General features: G+C 54.4%; 1 protein-coding gene across 5 annotated transcripts in view; it reads right to left on the bottom strand.

Annotated features, from left to right (window-relative positions):
• RAB11FIP5 (RAB11 family interacting protein 5) overlaps window positions 1-19977 on the bottom strand; it is a 37033-nt gene that overhangs the window by 14606 nt on the left and 2450 nt on the right. For 4 of the 5 annotated variants that reach the window (XM_064572319.1, XM_064572320.1, XM_045884775.3 and 1 more), the window contains exons 2-3: window positions 1360-1796; window positions 548-1244 (exon numbers count right to left, since the gene is read on the bottom strand). In XM_064572319.1, the coding sequence (XP_064428389.1) occupies window positions 548-1244; window positions 1360-1796 (1134 nt within the window). Of the gene's footprint in view, window positions 1-547; window positions 1245-1359; window positions 1797-13157; window positions 13353-19977 lie in introns of those variants that run through there. The other variant, XM_064572321.1, reaches the window with a different exon arrangement.

Genomic DNA, 19977 nt, shown 5'->3' with positions numbered 1-19977 from the left:
TCTGTGGGTGGGACTCAGCACATGAAGAGAGGGGTGGGGGCATCAATGACTTGATGGTCATCTCTCAGGGGGAAGAGGTCACACAGCCAGCTGGGGCAGCTGGGGTGGGGATGGAGGGTTTGAGGTAGAGGCCCCATCCCACCTCCCCACCTGCCAAGGCTTCCTGACCTTGAGGCCAGAGGGCAAGGGGTGGAGCTGGGAAGCAAAGAATTCACACAAATGGCCTTCCCTGCTTTTCTCCCCTTCCTCTCCCTCCCTCAGGGGGTAGGCGTGCCAACTCGGGAAGGGAAACCCAAGAGGAGACTGGACTCCTCAATCCACAGGGCCCCCAGAGCGCCGCGCCCTTGCAACTTACCTGTGTCCATGTGCCAACAACGAGCCTTGCCTTGGGGAAGTGGTACCCCCCCACCATTCAACCATGCAAAGCCAGAGCCCCAGCAGCCTGCCCGAGGGCCCCATCTGCTCCGTCCTCCCTGCCCCAGGATCCAGGCTGGAAATGCCCCAGCATGCTCCCGGAGGAGCAAAGCTGGTTTGGCCAGGGACGTACCTGGGTTTCTGAGTTGGTTCCTTCGCTTCTCTCAAGCCAAACCAGCTACTCTTGGCCTTTTCCTCCCCGCTGGATGGGTGGTGGGGGGAGGCCCCCAGGGCGGGACCCCCCTTCTCCCCCAGAGAGCCGCGGCGCCCCAACTCGCTCCGACTCAGTCCCTGGTGGTGATGGTGGAAGAGGCCCATCCGGGGCTTCCGCTCCTCCTTCCGGGCTCCCTCCTTCTCGGCCACAGCCTCAGAGGAGGCCACCATGGGTGTGGTGACCTGTACTGGCTTGGCCTCAGGGAGCCGGGCCCCCTCCTCCTCTCCAGAGCGGCTGGCGCCGGGGGCCAACACTTGGGCCTGAGAGCTTGGCTCCTCCGGTCCGGGCGGCACCTCTGAGCTGCTGGTGCTGCGGCTGCCTCCGCCCCCGGAGTCATCTGTGGCCCGAGGCCCCTCCTCGGTGGGCCGGGAAGACCCGTGCAGGGAGCTAGAGGATGGAAATGGGCCTGAGATGGAGCTGCGGTGCCGCAGGGTGGCCTGGGGCTCCTCATTGTAAATGTGGCTCCCATTGACGCAGAGTGAGGAGCGGGAGGCAGTTTCCAGGTGGCCCTGGAGGTCCAGAAGGGATCGGGGTGGAGCCGCTCGCATCTGGCTGGCCTCATCGCTGTAGGTCCTTTTGTGGGTGAGCAACTTGGGGGACTGGGTGGAGTCCCTGCCTGAAAAGGAAGCACCCACGGAGTTAGCAGCAGGAAGAGCAGCCTGTTTCCCGGCCCGGGGCCACCCCCGAACCCTTGTCTGCCCCCCAGGGGGGCAGGGCCCTCGCTCACTCACCCCCTTCGCTGGACAGCCAGCTGCTGCGGCTAGGCGAGCGGGTCAGGAGCTCAGCGCCCGGGCCCTGGTAGGCCAGGCTCCCACTGGCCGAGGACAGGGTGCTGTCCGAGCCCAGCGAGGTGTTGGACTGCGTCAGGGAGGACTTGCGCAGCTTGTTGCGGAGGAAGAAGCCTTTGGCTTTGCCCATCTTGCCCAGGCTGCCCAGCTCGGGGTCCTCCAGGGCGCTGCTTGGCAGGATGGCGGAGGCAGATTCCAGCTCAAACTTCTTCTTGCCCTTCATCTTGTCCTTGATCTTGCTGAAGGGGGACCGCGGCTTGTCCTTCATGGACAGGTCAAACATGCTGGCACTCAGGTTGTTGCGAGTGAACTGGATTGTGACTTGGATCTCCCCACGTTCCTTCTCCTTCTTGCCGGCCTTGGAGTGCAGCTTGTACCACCTGCAAGAAGGGGGGTGGGGTGGAGCTCCGGCCACAGGCCCGGGGAGCCCGCCGTCCCCTGGTGCCGGGCACCTCGCACAGCCTCTCCCACAGGCTCCTGCCCTGACCTGACACACAGGCCCAGCCCTCTGAGCCACAGGCATAGCCCAGAAACTATCTACAACTTGTCCATTGGGATGAAAACCACACCCTGAGTAGGGGAGTCCCCTCGGTGCTACCGGGCAGCGCAGCAGTTACCACTCATGCCACCTCCCCATCCCCCTTTCTGGGAGCTCGCAGACCTCCCCTCTGCCCCTCCCCACTCCGTCTGAAACTCTGAAACTCGGAGGCCCAACGGGGTGAGGCTGGGTGTGGGAGGAGCTCTTAACCGTCCAGGCCCCTGGGGCACACAGACCTACCCACATTTCTCCTCGGCTCGTCCCAGCCGAAGCTCTGCTCTGAGCCACCAGCGAGCCCAGGAAAGAACAGCTCATCCAGAGGCCCAGGGCCAGGAACACGAGGACACACACGTACACACACCTCAGTCCCTGACTCATCCAGACCCCACCAGGAACAGCTCTGCACACAACGGCACACAGGGGCCTCAAGCCAGAGAGCCAAGGCGGGGCAAGAGCGCGAGCATCCGCTGAGCAGCCCGTGTGTGGCACAACGGACCACACGGGCTTTCAGCTCACTCCCATGTACACCTTTCAACAAGACTGGGCCGTCGGAGCCACCACCCTGATTTTATACAGCAGGAGGTCAAGGCTCCGAGGTAAAGTAACTCATCCAGGAACAGGCAGGCAGGAAGGAGAGGAGACGGAGAGCCGGTTTTCCTCACTCCAAAGGCCATGGTCTTCCCACTCCTCACTCCCAGAGAGGCCCCTAACACACACGAGCGCTGCGCAGGGTGGGTGGAGCGCGCCCTCCAGGGGAAGGGTGTGCACGGAGCTCTTTCCTCTGCTGCCTGACCAGACTGCTGGCCAGCTACAGCATCTGTGTGGAGCAGTTAGACACCCCCCACCCGGGTCCCCTCCCATTCTACTCAGCAGGCCACCCCCCACCTCATCTCCTACAGATGTGAGCACAGAGATTCCGCAGAGAAACTGAACCAGAAGTGACTGAAAATCGGCCCCCTTTCTCACACCCACACCCAGAGTGCGTAACCTCCCTTGCACATTGGAGCTTAATACAATACTCAAAGCATGTGTTCCAGATAAGTTGGAGGAAATCTCCCAGGAAGTAGAAGGGCAAAGATGAGGTGATGATAGGAGGTCAGTCGAAGGAGGTCTATCACCAAATGACTGGAAAGTCAAGGAAGAGAAAGGAGTCTGCTCCCCTGGGTGAGGGACTTGGGAGTCCTCTCTACCATCCACAAAACAAGAAAAAAGCTGAGCAAGGCTGAAAATCAACAACTCACAGGGGATTTTTAGGGCAGGGAAACTATTCTGTAGGATACTGTAACAGTAAATACATGCCATTATATACTTGGCAGTACCCACAGAATATAAAACACAAGGAGTGAATTTTAATATAAATGATAGGCTCTAATTAATAATGATGCATTGGGATTGGTTCATCAGTTGTAACCAATGTGCCACACTAATGTGAAATGTTAATAAAAGAAGAAAAGACGGGGTGGGGGAGAAAGGAGGAGGGCCAGAGCTAGGGAGTATATGTGAACTCTCTGTACCTTCCATTTGTTTTTCTGTGAATCTAAAGCTGCTCTTTAAAAAATAAATAAATGAATAAATAAATAAAACCTCTATTAATTTTAAAAAAGGAGAGGGGGTAGGGGAGAGGGAAGGGAACAGAGAGCACCAGGAGGAAGAAACTGGGCAAGAAATAATACAAGAAAGTTTTCCTGACCTGAAGGACATGAGTACCAGCCCAGAAGGGCCACATGCATGCAGCACAAGGGACAAAGAAAGACCCAGCCAACAGGTCTCACTGTGAGGTTCCAGGATACCAGGCAGAAGAAGGAGACCCTGAAAGCTTCCAAACAGGGGGCACAGGTTTGTAAGTTCAGGAATTAGAATAACATTGGATCCTCACTCACAACACTGGGTACCCTATGGAGCCATGCCTTCAAAATTGTGAGGGAAAAGTTTTCCGGCCTAGAATTCTAGACCCAGCCAATAAAGAATGAAGGTGGAACAAGGCCTGGCGGAGATGGTCAGATCGGTCACTGAAGGGCTCAAAGTCCCTCAGTACATACACACACCGCACCCACATATACCCCATACTACCCACCCTCCCACACACAACCACCCCCAGCACTGCACACTATACCATACACACACACACACATGCCACACACACCCCCCACATGCCTCAGTCTGCTACGGTGGTCACCGCCCAACCCTGAGATCTGCCCACCCCACAGCACCAGCTCCCTGAGCTTCCCAGGCATAAACAGGTTGGGAGTGGGGGATCTTTTGTATGAAAAAAAGTCTTCCCGGGGCACATGCAGTTGCACCCATTTGGGAGCGTCCATCAAGACCGCACCCTTGTGTGCCCATTATGGGCTATGCGCCTGGCCTCTCCTGGGTGACCCACATCATGGCCCGGGCAGAGTGAGCCAGGGCTGCTGGTTTTCCCTCCTAGACCTGAGAGACCATCTACTGGGCAGCTGCGGCACAACCAGGGAGGGTGGAGGGCCGTGCTCCAAGTGTGGGTGCACATGTCTGTGCTCTCATAGTAAGCAGGGGCGGGGGGAGGGTGGGAGGAGTGCAGGGAGAAGAGAGAGAGCTAAGAGAGACAGATTGAAGGCAATGGGTGAGAGGATGTGTCACATGGGGGGGTGGGGAATGGGAGGAAGGAAGGGAGATTTACTAGAAAAATGAACCAGCTTGCATCAACATCCTCACACCCCTACTTTCTCAAGCCAATGCCCACCCTGGGCCTGACACTCAACTCTTTAAAGGCTGAGCCCTAATCACTTTCCCCAAACCTAGACTAGGCCCTATGTAGCACAGGAAGATCCTGGGAGGTGGAGAAAAAGAGAAGTGTATGGACTCCACCCCAGCCTGCTAGGCTCTGGGTAACTGGAATGGGCAAGCACACACATCCTTTGCTGGGGCATGAAGGTCAGGGGCCCTCAGTCCCAGCTGCTCACTCCGCACGTCACAGCATTAACAGTCGCTATCTGGGGGATGGGGAGGGAGGGGGGTGAAGCTGCAGGGAACAATGACTGCCTACATAGAATATTTCTGTCCAGTCTGAATTTTTTTTAAGGAGCATACATTTCTGTCACAATAGGGAAAAGAGACAAAAGAAAACGCCTGCTCCTATCTTATCTCCTCAGTTGCTTGAGCCACAGAATAGGCTGCTGGCCTCTCCCTCCCACCCCCTCAGCTGAAGGGAGGGTGCATTAGCCCATGGTGACACTCAGGTCCTCTGCCCAGAGGATCCTTGCTCCCTGCCCTTCCCCACCCTCTTCCCTATAAGGCCATCTCTGCTTCTCTGCTTCTCCTGCTCTTCCCCAGGGAATTTGGGTCTGTCTCTCTCTCTCTCTCTCTCTCTCTCTCTCTCTCTCTCTCTGACCTGCTTTTCAGGAAGGCAGGAGTGAAGAGAAAAGACTTTCCTTACCATTTTCTGAGACTCCCCTATCCAGAGCAGAGTTAGGCTTAGAATGGCATCTGGACCCCAGCCGCTGTCACCTATCTAACTCCCTACCAGTCGAGAGCAGGACTGAACTGGACCCTGCTAGGCATCTCGGGTGCCCTAGGACTCAACCAGAGCAGGCCTTCTCCCAGGAGTGTGACCCACACAGGCTGGGATGGCAAGGCCCCACAACCACCAGCTCCCAGACAAAGGCTACAACCCTCCCCTTGACCCCTTGCTCCTGCTTCCTCCCGCCTGTCTAGATGGCCCCCTGAGAGATCCGGGACCTGTCAGGCACTGTAGCACACTGGAGTCCACTGGAGGCTAGAAAGCCACAGACATGGCCGGCGTGGGCTGATGATCCCTCCGTGAAGCAATGGAGACTTTCTCCTTACAGAGCCCCACATGCAGCAGATTCCAGAGCAAACAGGCACTGGGCATCCCATCCCCACAAACTGGGGCTCCCACGGGGAACGTGACTGCAGGGTCCTACGGCCCAGCCCAAGTCCCACTTCCCCTAGGAAGATCTCACAGCTGCACCATCCTGGCCCGGCCCAATCCCTCCTCCTGACCAGGCACACGCACTCTGAACCAGACTCACTCCACAACCAGACCTGGCTGCACTCTGCTCCATGGCTACCTGGGACTGTCATTCTCTGGGTGCCCGGGGTCTCCCTAGCTGGACTGGGTTCCCCGCAGATGCTTACTGAGTATCCCCCAGGGTACAGAGCTAGAAAGTAAATGAACAGTGCATGGCAGGAAATCTTGGGATGTTACAAGACCTCCGTGACTCCCTGCCTGCACTCCCTCTCGCTTCCCTCTTGCTCTGCCCATTCCTTGCTTGGAGCTCCCATCCAGATGCTCGTAGCAGCAAAGGAGGGAGACTAAGAGCTGGGCTCTGCATTCTGAGTGCACACCCTGGCCCCATCACTTACCAGGTTACTTCCCTAAACCTCTGTTTCCTCAGCCATCCAGTGGGAAACCACCCTCTTGGGGCCGCCGGTCAGCACACAGCCAACACTTCCCATTTACTCTCAGATGGTGTGAGAGTCGTGGTAGGTGGGGCACATGAACGCTCCAAGGCCCAGGCAACACACACTCAGGAGGCAAGGGTTCGACAAAGAAGATTATATGGGACTTGTCCCAGGCGCGTCGGCAGTCAAGCCATGAGGGGCACCAATAGGAAAGGAGGAGTAAGAGAAAATCCCTTGCTCCTGAAGAGGTATGCACTGCTTTGGATGCTGCTCTTCCGAAGTGTCTCCCAAACTGCAAAGCGCAAAAGGGTCACTGGATCTGGTTAAAATGCAGATCTGCGGCTGTGGGCATCTAAGAGGCTCCATTTCCACCCAGCTTCCAGGGGATGCCTGCCCTGCTGCAGACCACATGTGGCTGGGGGGGGAGGGGTGGAGACACGTGATGGGGCTAGAGAACAGGCAAAGCTAGCCTTCTGGCACGCTCGCATCCCAGGCTCTATACCCCTTTACTATCCACACAGTCCAGGAGGCCAGGCCCATTATCCCCGTTCTGTGCTTGAGGAAACTAACCTACAGAGGTTTGTCACTTACCCAAGTCACCCAGGGAGTAAGCAACAGAGCTGGAACCTGAACATGAAGATGCCTAAATCCCAGCCCATGCCCTTAACCTTTAAGGTGTAGCATTTCTCATGATGCCTGTGTGGCTCAGTCGGTTAAGTGTCTGCCTTCAGCTCAGGTCATGATCCCAGGGTCCTGGGATCTAGTCCCGCATCTGGCTCCCTGCTCGGCTGGGAGTCTGCTTCTCCCTCTGCCGGCCACTCCCCCTGCTTGTGTTCCCTCTCCTCTCTCTGACAAATAAATAAAATCTTTAAAAAAAAAAAAAAAAGATGTAGCATTTCTCATATGGCTGAATGCAAACACTCAGGCCTCTGGACACCCTGAGGGGACGGAGGCTGGAAAAGGCCTAGATGTACACCGCAGATGCTGACAAAATCCCAGGAGGATGCAGCCCTGAAAGGTCACTGAGGGAACCTTGGGGTTTTGTCCTGTTCCCAGGCCATTAAAACCTTGTCTGAGGGCAGCCCAGCCTCCCCCAGTGGCCATCAGAGTCCAGAATTCCTGGGGGCGCAGAACCATGGAGAAGCCTTAATGGCCACCTGCTCATCAGCCAAACCTCCCCCAAGCTCCCAAGGTGGCTGACAAAAGTTCAGCAGGCCCAGCTTGGACTTAGGACTCAGCCCTGAGCTGCTAGACAACCCCCTATACCCTGGGGGCAGAGGACAACGGCAGGATGGAAGGGGTGGGGAGCTAGGTGACCCACCTGTTACCAAGATTCCGGCCTGAGTTACTCCTCCGCCCACCACCTCCACCTGTCTCTCAGGGAACACCGCAGCTGGGCTAACAGTTGCCACACACCGTAACTGACCTAGGGCCTACGTCAAACTCACATATGCCAGAACCAGAGTGGCTCCCATCAGAGACCAGAGGCAGTAGGGGCCATGACATACAGGCCGGGGCACACTTGACTCATCCCCAATTTTTACCAGTCCCAAATTCAGCCTATGATCCAAATAATGGCGCCCCTTCTGAGCCCCCACACATCATTTGTTTCAGTCCCCAAACCCAGGAACCATCTTTGTCTCTTTTTTCCCCTCACACCCTGCATCTAAACTGTGAATTCTGTTGGCTTTACGTGCAAATTATATCCGGAATTCTCCCCCTTTCACCCCTGTCCCCCCTACAGTCCAGTCCACCACCATCTCCCTGCTGGACATGACAATCCCCTGCTTCCCTGCTCCACCAGCAAACAGGAACATCACACCCTGCTCCTCAGAATGGTGGAAAGGTCCCATCTTTTGAGTCCTGGCTCCTCTGACTCTGAGTCACTCATCTGAGTCACCCACTTGTTGATGTCCCTGAACCTGTCAGGCTTGTTTCCACCCCAAAGCCACCGCACTTGCTTCTCCCTCTGCCTGAGACACAGGCCCGGATCTCACTCACTCACTCACATCAGGCGTCAGTTTATCGGAACCTCCTCAGTCTTTCCTGAGTCCCTCCGCTGCCAGTGTTCCTTGCCTTATTTTGTTTCTTCAGCGTACTTAACGCTACTTGACATCGTGTGTGCGTGTGTGCACACATCCCACATAGGACCACGATGTACCACGTATTCGTGGCTCTGTGCCATCTGTCTTCCTCTGCTGTACAGGCAGCAACTGTATTCTGCTCATCTCTGCATCCCCAGTACTTAAAACAGCAGACCCTCAAACATTTGTTCAATGAACTAACAAACTAATCTATAAATTGACCCAGGAATTTGTCCAGGCCTGTTCACAACTCAACAACTGTGTAACGTTTCTCTCATTACAAACCCATGGGTCTCACCCATGAGACCAGGTGCTCCCAAAAAGCAAAGAGGGTGCTCCCAGCTTACCATCCCCAACAGGAGCCCTCTGAGGGCAGGAGACCCAAGTGTCAGGCTTAAAGGGGACAGTTCCAAAAGGGGGCCTTCTTTAATCCTGACAGCCTCATCTCCCATCTCTGAGTGAAGAGTTCCATTCACTTCCCTGAGACAGTAGGCACCTGGCCAGATATGCGAAGTGCCCAGCCTGGTGAATGGAGATAGATGAAAGGAGGTTGGGTGTTGACCCCACTCTAGCCCATCACTAGGACACGAATCTTTTTTTTTTTAAGATTTTATTTATTTATTTGACAGCGAGAGTGCATGTGCATGTGCACGCGCACACAACGGCGGGGCGGGGGGGGGTGGTGAGGGAGAAGCAGGCTTCCCGCTGAGCAGGGAGCCCGATGTGGGGCTCGATCCCAGGACTCCGGGATCATGACCTGAGCCGAAGGCAGATGCTTAACCAACGGAGCCACCCAGGCGCCCCCGAATCTCATCACCATTAACAGCTACATCTCTCCTTTATCGCTTATTATATGCTGGGCACTATACGAAGCACTCACCACACCGGGTATCTTACTAGTCCTCGTAACAATCCTGTGAGGTGGGTGTGGGAGGCAGACCTTGAGGGTGGCTACAGCATGGACTCTGGAGCCAGGCTGCCTGGTTTAACCTCAGCCCCACCACCTGTATGACCTTGGGCAGGTCACTTAACCTCTCTATACCTCTGTTTCCGCCCCTATCTATAATGGGGGGGGGGGTGTAACACGTGTCCACTCTCCTCACAGGACCACTATGAGGACGAAGTGGGCTGTGTTGCACTCAGAGAATGGGGCCCAGCACACGAGAAATGCCACACGAGTGTCAGCCCACATACTTTTGCTGATGCAGACACGGGGGCACAGAGAAGTTGGCTGGGTTAAGTCACACACTTCTAATCAGTAAGCAGGAAAGCCAGGATGTGAACTCAAGCTCCCTGACTCCAGAGCCCCTGACCTTCATCAGTTAGGTGGAAGACAAGTTACATCTTTATTTCTCCTAACCTCTAACTGAAATTTAGCATTTCTGCCAATTATGAGTTTCCGCAACAGTGACAGTACGGCAGGAGTACCTGTCAGTGTGCCACTAAGAGAATCCAGACAGCTTCATATCCTATTACAGCTGTGGCAGAAGTCACAGAATATGGTTTCTACTCAGCAGTACTCTGAACTTTAACGTTATTAGACAACCACCAGACTGCATCACTTAGCACAGGAATAAAGGACATGTTACTGTAGCAAATGTTTCCATATATTGATAAATGAACTTCAATACCATTGGTGTACTTTGTAATCCTACACATCTGAAGGTCTTCTTCTGAGAAGGGGCCTACAGGCTTCAACCAGAGACCAAAGTGGCCCATGGCACAAAAAGGGCTAAGAATATCTGCTCTAGAGTAGGGAGAGAACAAAGGCAGCAGAAAGGCAGGTCTCCTCCTCCTGCCCCACCGCATGGCACCCAGGCTGAGATTTCAAAGCCGAGGAGAGGCACTGCTCCCCACTTCCTACCCAGGGGCATGGGAGGGCCAGGCCAGGGGCCAGAAGTTGGCTCAAGGCCCGGAGTCTCGCCAGCGTCACGCTACAGTGCTCAGTCTAACCCTCGGATACCCTGCATGCCAGTGAAGGTGACTCCAGAAAAACAAAAACAGCCAAGTGCACCTGCTAGCTAGGGAGCAGGCAAGTGTGTTTTGCTCATACCCCAAAACCCCAATCTCTCACGTCCCGGGGGTGGCTCCTCACCTGATCCTCACCTGCTACAGCTATAACCCATCAGGGGTGCAGTTTCTCCCTGATGGCTATAGATGCCACCCGGGCCTCTCCAGAGACAGGTCTCACCTCAGGCTACTGACAGGCTGGCGATGAGGGGGGTCTTGCAAAGCTGACAGTTGCTGGCATCAGACCCCAACCCCCGAGGCAAATGAAGCTAAGAGGCCTGACTGATGTATGGCTGGAGAATCTTCCAGAAGGGAAAGTGAGAAGCCAGCACAAAGGAGAGAAAGATATATTGATCCAGTTCTCCCTTCCTGGCCTCACTCTCCCCATCTGGAGAGTTAGTACAAACGGGGGGCTGCGGGGCTCTGGAGTGGAGAGGATAGGCGACCCAAAAAGTAGATGTTGGGGAAAACTGCAGGCGGAAACACCAAAATATCTATCCTTCACATTATCTGCCCCCGTATTCCTACTCCAGGCCAGCCATCAGCCATTTCAAGCGACGTTGTACAGAGCATATTATTTGCCCTCAAGATACCTGCTGCCCCAGAGACGAGTTACCTTTTCCCACCGTCCCCAGGCTCATGAGGCCCTGAGATCTCTGCTCTGGCAGGAAACTCCTGCAGTGTAAAGAACTAGTATCAGGCACACCATCATGGGGCAGGGTGGATTTTTAATTTGAAAGTCATCACTAATGGAAAACTAATGGCAAAGAACTGCCATTCCTGGTATTCCTCAGTGAACGGCACCATCCTGCCCATTCCTACACAGAGTGACCAAAGAGTTGAGAGGGAAAGCTCTTCCTTCTGCCAGGTTCCTGAGAGATATGGAGGAAAAGGCAGAACTGAGGACCACGGCAGCGCTCATCCATGAATGCTAAAACCACGGTGATGGCGAATTTCATAATGGCGGCGTTGGGGCAACAGGACCCGCTGCCCCACCTGGCCTCACTGACAGAGACACTGACAGCGAGGTCCTGGAGCGGCTTCCCCCGCCCTGCCCCACACGGAAGGAATCTTGCCTGCAGGCAGGGTGTGGGGACCCGGCCTTGCAGACCCAGCCACTAGTGCTCAGGGGCTGGAGAACCCAGATGAGGAGCAGCAGAAGGAGCTCCTCAGCCTGGGCCATAGTGTCAGACAGCCTCAAGGACAAGTGACCCAGCTCCTCCATCCACGGGGTAGGGGTCTGAGACAAAGACTGTCATCCTGGGAGGCCTAACCAGGCACAGAATGGGCGCCCTGTCCAGATGCTGCCTCAACAAACCACCTATGAAGAGAGAGTTCTGGTATCAGGGGAAATCGCATGTGGACTGGACACTAGAGGATTATTAAGGAACTGTTGATTTTGTGTGTGATAAGGACATTATGGTTATGTTAGGGAGCACTGACTCATTGACACTCTCCTTCTGGTCCCACTTGGGACTAACAGTGCAGTTTCCATTAGATCCCAGAGGTCGGGGGGTAGCCTTGGACCAGGACACAGGCTTTTTCTCCTTGTCCTAGGACTGAGCCCTGGTCTCTGAGCCTTGTGCTGACTGGTGAGTTCAGTCTTGCCCACTCATTGCCACACCCCAGCACAGGGCCTGGCGCCCGATGCCAACACCATCGCTCTTAGAGGCACAGGGCTCTCGCCCATGAAATCCACCCAACCATGGGAGGCCTCGACTAGGCCTCCACTCAAAACATTTCCCAAGTATGTGCCAGGAATAAGAAGGGAGAGTCCTTGAGAAGCTCGCATCTTGGTGGGGAAATAAGATAGCCACACAAATCAAGGAAAGCGACTGACACCGCAAAAATGCACAAACCGCATAAGCGAATTAAAGTAGTAAGATGATTTCGGACGGGGTCGTGAAGGACATGACATTGATACTGGGCCTTGAGCAATGGGGAGCGAAGAGGCAAGGAGTTGGGTTAGGAAGACATTCCAGGTGGAAGGAATAAAATATGCAAATGCCAGGGCTGACAAGGAAAGTCAGGCAGAAAGGTGCCCTGGGACAGGTAGGAGAGGGCCTCTGGGGTGCCTGGGTGGCTCAGTTGGTTAAGCGACTGCCTTCGGCTCAGGTCATGATCCTGGAGTCCCGGGATCGAGTCCCGCATCGGGCTCCCTGCTCGGCAGGGAGTCTGCTTCTCCCTCTGACCCTCCCCTTCTCATGTTCTCTCTCTCTCATTCTCTCTCTCAAATAAATAAATAAAATCTTTAAAATAAAAAAAAAAAGGAGAGGGCCTCAAACACTATTCTGGGCCCGACGAGCGCGCTACAGGGTACAAACAAGGACTGGGCCTGATGGACACTGTGCTGCAGGAAGAGCGTGGGACAGCAGAGAGAGGGACAGCACCAAGGTAAGGCAGGGGTGACAGGCATGAGCCGACACAAGCCAGGGCAGGTCCCCTGGCTGTGCTGACCTGAACAATTCCTTACGCCTCTGCAGGTATAATATTTTCTCATCATAAATTAATAAACTGGCATTCTGGTTTATAAAAAGGCAGCAGCAGTTATGATTAACAGTCCAGAACAGGAATTTAAAAAAAAAAAAAAAAAAGTCCTAAACTAGGACAGGAGCAATGGGGAAGGTGGAAGGGGCCCCTTTCCTCCGGCAGCGACCTCGGCCCTGCACTCTCCCTCCTTAGAAGCGACAGCAGGGACTGCGACTCACCTTTTCTCCCCCAAACCCAGGGGCAGGGCCTGATATATGGAACACTTTCCAATACCTGCTGGATAAAGGAGATGGCATTGTCAAGGGCTCAGCTAGTCCCAAAAATAAGTTGAAAAAAAATTATTTTAAGGGCAGAGCGGGAAGACAAGAGACCCAGGTTCTAGTTCATGGATCTGACTTACTAAGAGGGTTTAAAGCCGCCATTTCACCCCTGGAAAAGTGGGGCGATAAGACAAGCCAGTGAGGGGCAGGGAGAAGTGACAACAAAGACTGTGAGTACTCAGGGATCAGGGGGGACAGCTGGAAAACCCCCTCCCCAGAGTCTCCTCCATCGGACACCTTCACTCCTCTCCAAATCCCCCACCCAAGCCTTCCTCCTAGTGCGCTATCAGACAGGGCCTCAGGCCGATCTTCTTCTGGTTCCCCACATACACCATCAAACCCACCCTTTGATTTGGTATCTACAGCAAAACTGCAAGCCAGAACCAGTCCTCAGGCAGGATATTGCCTCTTATCAGGCCAGGAGATGCCTCTTATCACCTACTCAAGCATCCTCGGAGCCCAGAACCAGCACTTCATGAGCCACCCCAGCCTCTGTGAGCATGGCTTGCTCAACTCGCCTCAGAACCCAGCCAGGTCCAGCTTCCCTCCCTCCTAGGCACAAACACCTCAGCCAATCCTCCTGCCCCCCTCCTGCCCCCCTCCTGCCCCCTCCTGCTGTGGGCTCCGAAGGCCTGTTCGCTGTCAGCTGGCCCCAGACTGGCTGGTGACCATACTCACTTGGCAGAGATAAAGCTATTAAAATGCCTAGAGACAAGTCTAACCACCCTGATAGCAGCAGAAAATATGTAACAGCCAAAAGCACGACGTAGGGGAAAAAGCACGGCGCTTGGGAATCAGAAATCTGGCTGCAGGAGCTGGTCACATAAGTCATGTGATCTTGGACAAGTCATTTCACCTCCTGAGACCCCAGTCTCCATATCTGTAAAAAATGGGGGTCACCATGTCTGCCCTCAGGGAAGAATGAAATGAGGTGATGCCAGGAAAGCACTCTGAAAAATAGGCCGAACCACACATACAGATTTGGGTTCACTGTCTATCAAGGGCCTTTTATAAGCTGTCATCAGCCCCACAGGAGCATGGGAGCCCAGGACCAACCAGTGATGACCCTGCCCAGGGAGAAGGAGAGAACCAGCAAGATGACCTCTCCCAGGTGGTCTTGGTCAGATGGGGGGTGGAGAGTAGGAAGAAATTCTACTTAATCGCACCCCCTCCCCAGTTTGCTCCAAAACCCACATTCACCCAAAACAAGAGTCTTGGGTCACGGAGGACAAAGCTAAGTAGTGCCTGGCCCCACAGCCAGGGTCTCGGTTTAGACACACAACAGGCGGAGACAAACAATAAACAAACTTCCTGTGTGGGAAAGTCAAGCTGATCAGAGGTATATAGCCTATGCGCAGACAACACTGCATTTCTGCAAACCAACGTTAAATGCATAGAACAACTTTGGATGAGGGGGCACCTGGGTGGCTCAGTTGGTTAAGCGACTGCCTTCGGCTCAGGTCATGATCCTGGAGTCCCTGGATCGAGTCCCGCATCGGGCTCCCTGCTCGGCAGGGAGTCTGCTTCTCCCTCTGACCCTCCCCCTCTCATGTGCTCTCTCTCTCTCTCTCTCTCATTCTCGCTCTCTCAAATGAATAAATAAATAAATAAATAAAATCTTAAAAAAAAAAAAAAAAGAACAACTTTGGATGGATACCCAAGAACTGGCAATACTGGTTCCCTCTGAAGAGAGGAGCTGGATGACTCAAGGTCAGGGCAAGGGAGATTTTTCGTTGCATACCTTCTGTACCTTAAGAATCTGAACCAGGTGAACTACTCAAAAAAAAAAAAAAAGTTCAAGTCAGGCTGTTTTGCTGAGAGAGGCATAGGGGAAAGGAAGATTGGCTCCCCTCCACTCCCTCTCCTGGCCCAGCCCCGAAACACTCACTTCCCCTTTCGGAGGCAGTCTCCCTCTCTGAACCTCTCCCAGACTCCATCACAGCTTCAGCTGTCGATCCAGGACCTGCTTCCCCCAGGATGCCCACCCTGATCACTCCAACCCTGCTGAGTTCTCTCCTTATCCTTTCCCTCTCTCACACTTGTATAAGCTGTTCTGTAGGTTAATTATCCTTCCTGGGTAAGTCTTGTCTCAAACATATTTTTGCCCTTCTAGGGAAAGGGCTATACATTTCTTTCTCTTGTTTTCTCCAAAGCCCTGACCCAGGCACAGTGGTTACCTCCTAATTGCTTCCTAGATATTGAAAGGAAAAAAAAAACACGACCAAATGACGGCATCGCTGTTAGGCCCTAGATGGCTCAGAGCATTCTGTCACAGTAAAACAAGCATGTGATTCTTGAGAAAGGTCAGGAAGTCTTGTATCTGCTGATGCTCCCAAGCTCTGCTCTACTGCACAAGCCAATGGGAGCAAATCTCCCCCGGAGGTGGGAGGGGGGTGCCCAGGGCCAAGGCAGAGCTTCCCAGGCCTCCCCCCAGCTCCTGAGACACACTCTGGTGGCACTGATACCGTCCTTCCCCAAGTACCCTGCAACACCCCCCGCCCCGGGAGACAGACACAACGGGATTCCGGGCTGTAGCTCAAACACACTTACCCCAGTCAGCCAAGGCCTCTCACAGGAGAAGCCGGCCATGCTTACAGAGCCGTGGGGCTAACCACAGAGATGGGCTTTGGGGAGGACAGTGAAACCCTCAGGAGGGCAGTGGCCGAGCCCTGGTCCTATGCAGAGCTAGCTCATGGAAGATATGGGGGGAAACTGAGGTTGGGCAGCACAGAGTGGTGATGAAGAGCACTGAATCTGAAGCTTGGGTGGCTGGGTCCAAATCCTGACTCTGCCTTCTACTGTGTGCCTTTAGAAAAGTCACTTCACCTCTCTGTGCCTTTGTTTCTCCAACTGTTAAACCCAGTAACAGTACCTATACCTCAAGGGGTTCCCGTGAGCTAAGGTAAGTCCTTAGAACAGTGGCAGCACAGAGAAAGGGCTTCATGGATGGTATGCCTCGCTAACGAGGCAGTAACAGCCCCCCAAGACAGAGTGCCACGTGCTGCCAGGGTGGTGTATGTCTCTTCCTCAAGGAGGCGCCCCTGACCACAGCTAAGCCCGGTAGCTCTGTCTGTTCTGAGCCTCTCCAGCGCTCCCTGGCAAGGCCTGAAAATACAGCACTTGCCTACAGCCCTTCCTCCAAATGTGGGGTTCATCCTCCTAGCAAAGCCACACCTTCTAGGCATGCAGGCTGGGATATCCACGTCCTCCCCTCCTCTGAACCCACCCCACCCCACCCAGTGGCCCCTGTAGGCCTCTGCGTAGGCTCTCCAGAAAAGCCTTTGGATGAGACTGCCCCTCCAGGTCCACAGACAAGACCCGAGGCCCCCTCCCCTATCCCAGCAGAAATGTCCCTCTCTCTAAAACCCCACAGGCACTTCCACAGAAACCCGGGGATGCACACAGGGCCCCAAATGCCATCTCTCCCTTACCCTAAATCCTACAGCTCTGTGGGCTGCCAGGGCCTAACAGAGACCACACAGAGCCCCACCCCTCTCCAGCCTCAGTCCCCACAGGGCTAAGTTCTCTGCTAACTCTGACATTAGAATTCCATGAGCAAGGGCTGTGCTACCCCCCCACCAACCCCCACCCCAACCCCTGGGTCAGCTGAAGGTCGAGGTGGCCTGTGACAAAGCCCCTCCCCTGGGCAGCTCCTCTGGTTCTTGCGGAGCCCCGGCTTGAGTCCCTGCTTGCTTACGGCTCACTAGGGAGAGGCCCGGGCCCAGCCCCACAGCCAGGCCTCAGCCCGACCTGCCACGCTCAGCTCCCCTCACTGGCTGCCATCCTTCCTGAGGGAAGAAATAACCTAAGGGGTTCTTGGCCAGCTCAGTAAGAGCAAAGCCATTAGACTCTTTCCCTGGCAGGACTGCCAGGTGTATAAAGGACCCACAGTGTGGACTTTTTTTTTTTTTTACTTGGCTGTGGAAAAGGGCAAAGCTTCTTCATGACAATACCATGTTGCAGAGGATTGGCCCCGTACAAGGAAAAAATAGATCCTGATTCCCAGAGAGCACAGAGAGCTCCTGTCATTGTGTTAATTATCTGTCCCAGTGCAGGGTGGGAAGGGCAGGGGAAACATCTGGACAAGGCCAGACTGGTCACTTGGCATGGGCAAGAGCGTCACAGCACCAGGGAAGCAGCGATAACAAGTGGAGCAGGCAGCCCCCATCAGAGGAAAGGACAGCCCTCGGGGTCGCCTGTGGGGAGGATCTGCTGAGGGAGGCCTATTCCTGGCTGGCTACAGGGAGAGAAGACTAGGGCAGAGATGGGGTTCCCACCCAGGGAAAGATGCAGAGGGAAGACGAAGCTGCTGTGCCAACCAGGGGCCGCCCGGTCTGACGGAGGAGTCACTTCCTACCCCTCCCCTCCCCCCCAGCCACGGCTGCTCAAGCAACCCCAAATAAAAACTACCTCATAACTAAGGGAGTTGGAGCCTCCTGCATCCTAATGACTGACTTTTAAATATGGCCACACCCTTCCCCCACCCTCCACCCCCACCCCCGCCACACACACACAGCCAAAGCAGACTTCCCCAGCAGCCCCACAGGTCTGGGGTTGGAGCTGGAGCCGAAACTTAGGATTGGACCCAGGACCCTTATGGCCTCAGCTGCTTCCTGAGGAGCAGTCACATCTGGAAACCAGTGGGGAGAGGGGTCACGTGCACAGGAATGTACACGCTATCTGGAGGCTGAGAGATGAATGGAAACCCTCAAAAACCATCCCAAACTTAAGCCAGCAGGCCCCATTTTCCCTCAGGTGCCTCTCCGAGTGCCCCCAAACCCATCACCCTCCAGGGGATCTCAGGCCACCATGATGAGTCAGGCAGAAGACTATAGTCCCAAACCTCGGTGGTCCTGGGCCACAGGCCTCTTGGAAGCCCTCCATAAAATCAATGGCCCAGGTCTGACCAGGGCCGACAAAGCCTCTCAGGGTGCCACAGTTAGCAGCCTGCCCAATAGCTTTACTCTTTGGGATGGAAAAAGACAAACTAGTCCCGACCCAAATTAAGCCCAGACTCAGGCTTCCCAAGGGCTCTAACCATCAATCTGATGGGCCCAAGATGGGGGTTCTTTATAGCAGGGACTCTCTTACCCACACATAACACCCCCTCCACACAAAGTACCCACCAAGGCTACTACTGGAGATAAAAACCAGAAAGGAAATAGTGGAGAAGCATCTTGGGATTTTCAGACCCATGATGATCCATGTATGGCTTAACTGAGGGGAGACGGTTATAACGAGTTTCCTCATGTATTGTTAAATTTTGCTTTGAGAATTTCCTCTTTAGTTATTTGGAAGCCTCTGGTGAAATCCCTCACCTCAAAGAGCACCCCTTGACAAAGGAGTATCAGGGGCTGTTGAAGTGTCTCGCACCACCCACCCCACCACCATCATCGTGCAAAGCAGGGTCCTCAGAGTAACCACAACACCCACTCTTTGAAGGCTTGCTCTAGGTCTGGAACTATACTAAGGCCTTTACAGACACGGTCTTATTTAATCTTATAATTCCATAATTATTATTGTGGCCTTTGTAGAAAGGAGGAAACAGGTTAAGTAACTTGCCTGCTAGTAAGTCACAGAACTGGGAATGAAAGCCATCTCCACTTTCAGAGACACTGGGCGGTCCTGCCTTCCCGAGAGGGCAGGGGCAGCTCCAGCCCAGGCTGCTGGGGAGGGCTGCAAGCTGACCCAAGCCTGGCGTGAGCACTGAAAGGCCTCCCAAGCCCAGCCCTAGCTCTCAAACCTCTAGCAGCCAAGAGAATGGAGGCCTGCAAAGGGCCAGCCTATTTCATCAGGAGCTCTCCTACTGCTGTATGTACTTTGCCACCCACGGTACTGGGGCTTTCCCAGACTCAGGCTCTAAGTTCTGTATAGTCTCCCCACCCAACCCCATCACATGAGAGGCTCTTCAAGGATAGGGGACATCTTCCTGACCAGAGCTACCAGACACTGTTACCAAAAACCTCCCTCCACCATCACTGCTATTCAGTGACCAGCAGCCACGCCTAGGTGCTTTAACTGCATTCTCATTTCAGGCCTTACATCAATCTTGTAACACTAGCCCCATTTGACAGATGGGAAAACTGAGGCACCAAGAGTTTACCTGACTCACCAGAAGGCGAGTTTGAGACCGGAATCTATTTCTTGCAACTCCACAGCCCCCTCCTTGTAACCATGAGGCTGCCCTTCCCCAGTCAGGTTCTGTCTTGGCGACACAGGGCTGCCATCTGTCTTCCCAGAGACCACCACAGCTGGCTCCTGGCGTTAGAGTGAATACTGTTCTTTTCCACCATTATCCAAAGCTGACGAGGGTACACCCTGGTCCTCTCCATCTTGCCCTCTCTCCACTGGGTAATGTGGAGACTCACTATCTTAGTAGCTCACTCCAGGGTGCTCCCAGGAAATGTCACCAGGAGTGGCCATTAAAATCAGAGGTGGGAGGTGGGGGCAGCCTCCACCCTCTGTCAGTAGGTACACTGTGAGGTCCTGGAAGATCAGGCAGATTTCACGGACTTTTCCTCTGCCCACCAGAAATGCCCCTCTCCTCTCCTGCCCCCTCCAGGTTCTATAAATTACCCAGGTCAACGCAACAGAGGAAAGCAGCGGGTAGGTGCAGAAAGATCCTGGTGGGAAAGATGACTTCTATAAAGTAAATTAAGGCTCCCCTTCAGATCAAGGGGTGGCAAGTCAAATTTTCCAAGAGGGACTGTCCTTGGCC

Source organism: Mirounga angustirostris, unplaced genomic scaffold, assembly GCF_029215605.1.
Source record: "Mirounga angustirostris isolate CCGP_5_RB_7025 unplaced genomic scaffold, mMirAng1.0.hap1 SCAF_10, whole genome shotgun sequence".
Taxonomy (NCBI): Eukaryota; Metazoa; Chordata; class Mammalia; order Carnivora; family Phocidae; genus Mirounga; species Mirounga angustirostris.
The sequence above is the reverse complement of the archived record's forward strand: the minus strand, read 5'-3'. Positions and strand labels throughout refer to the sequence as shown.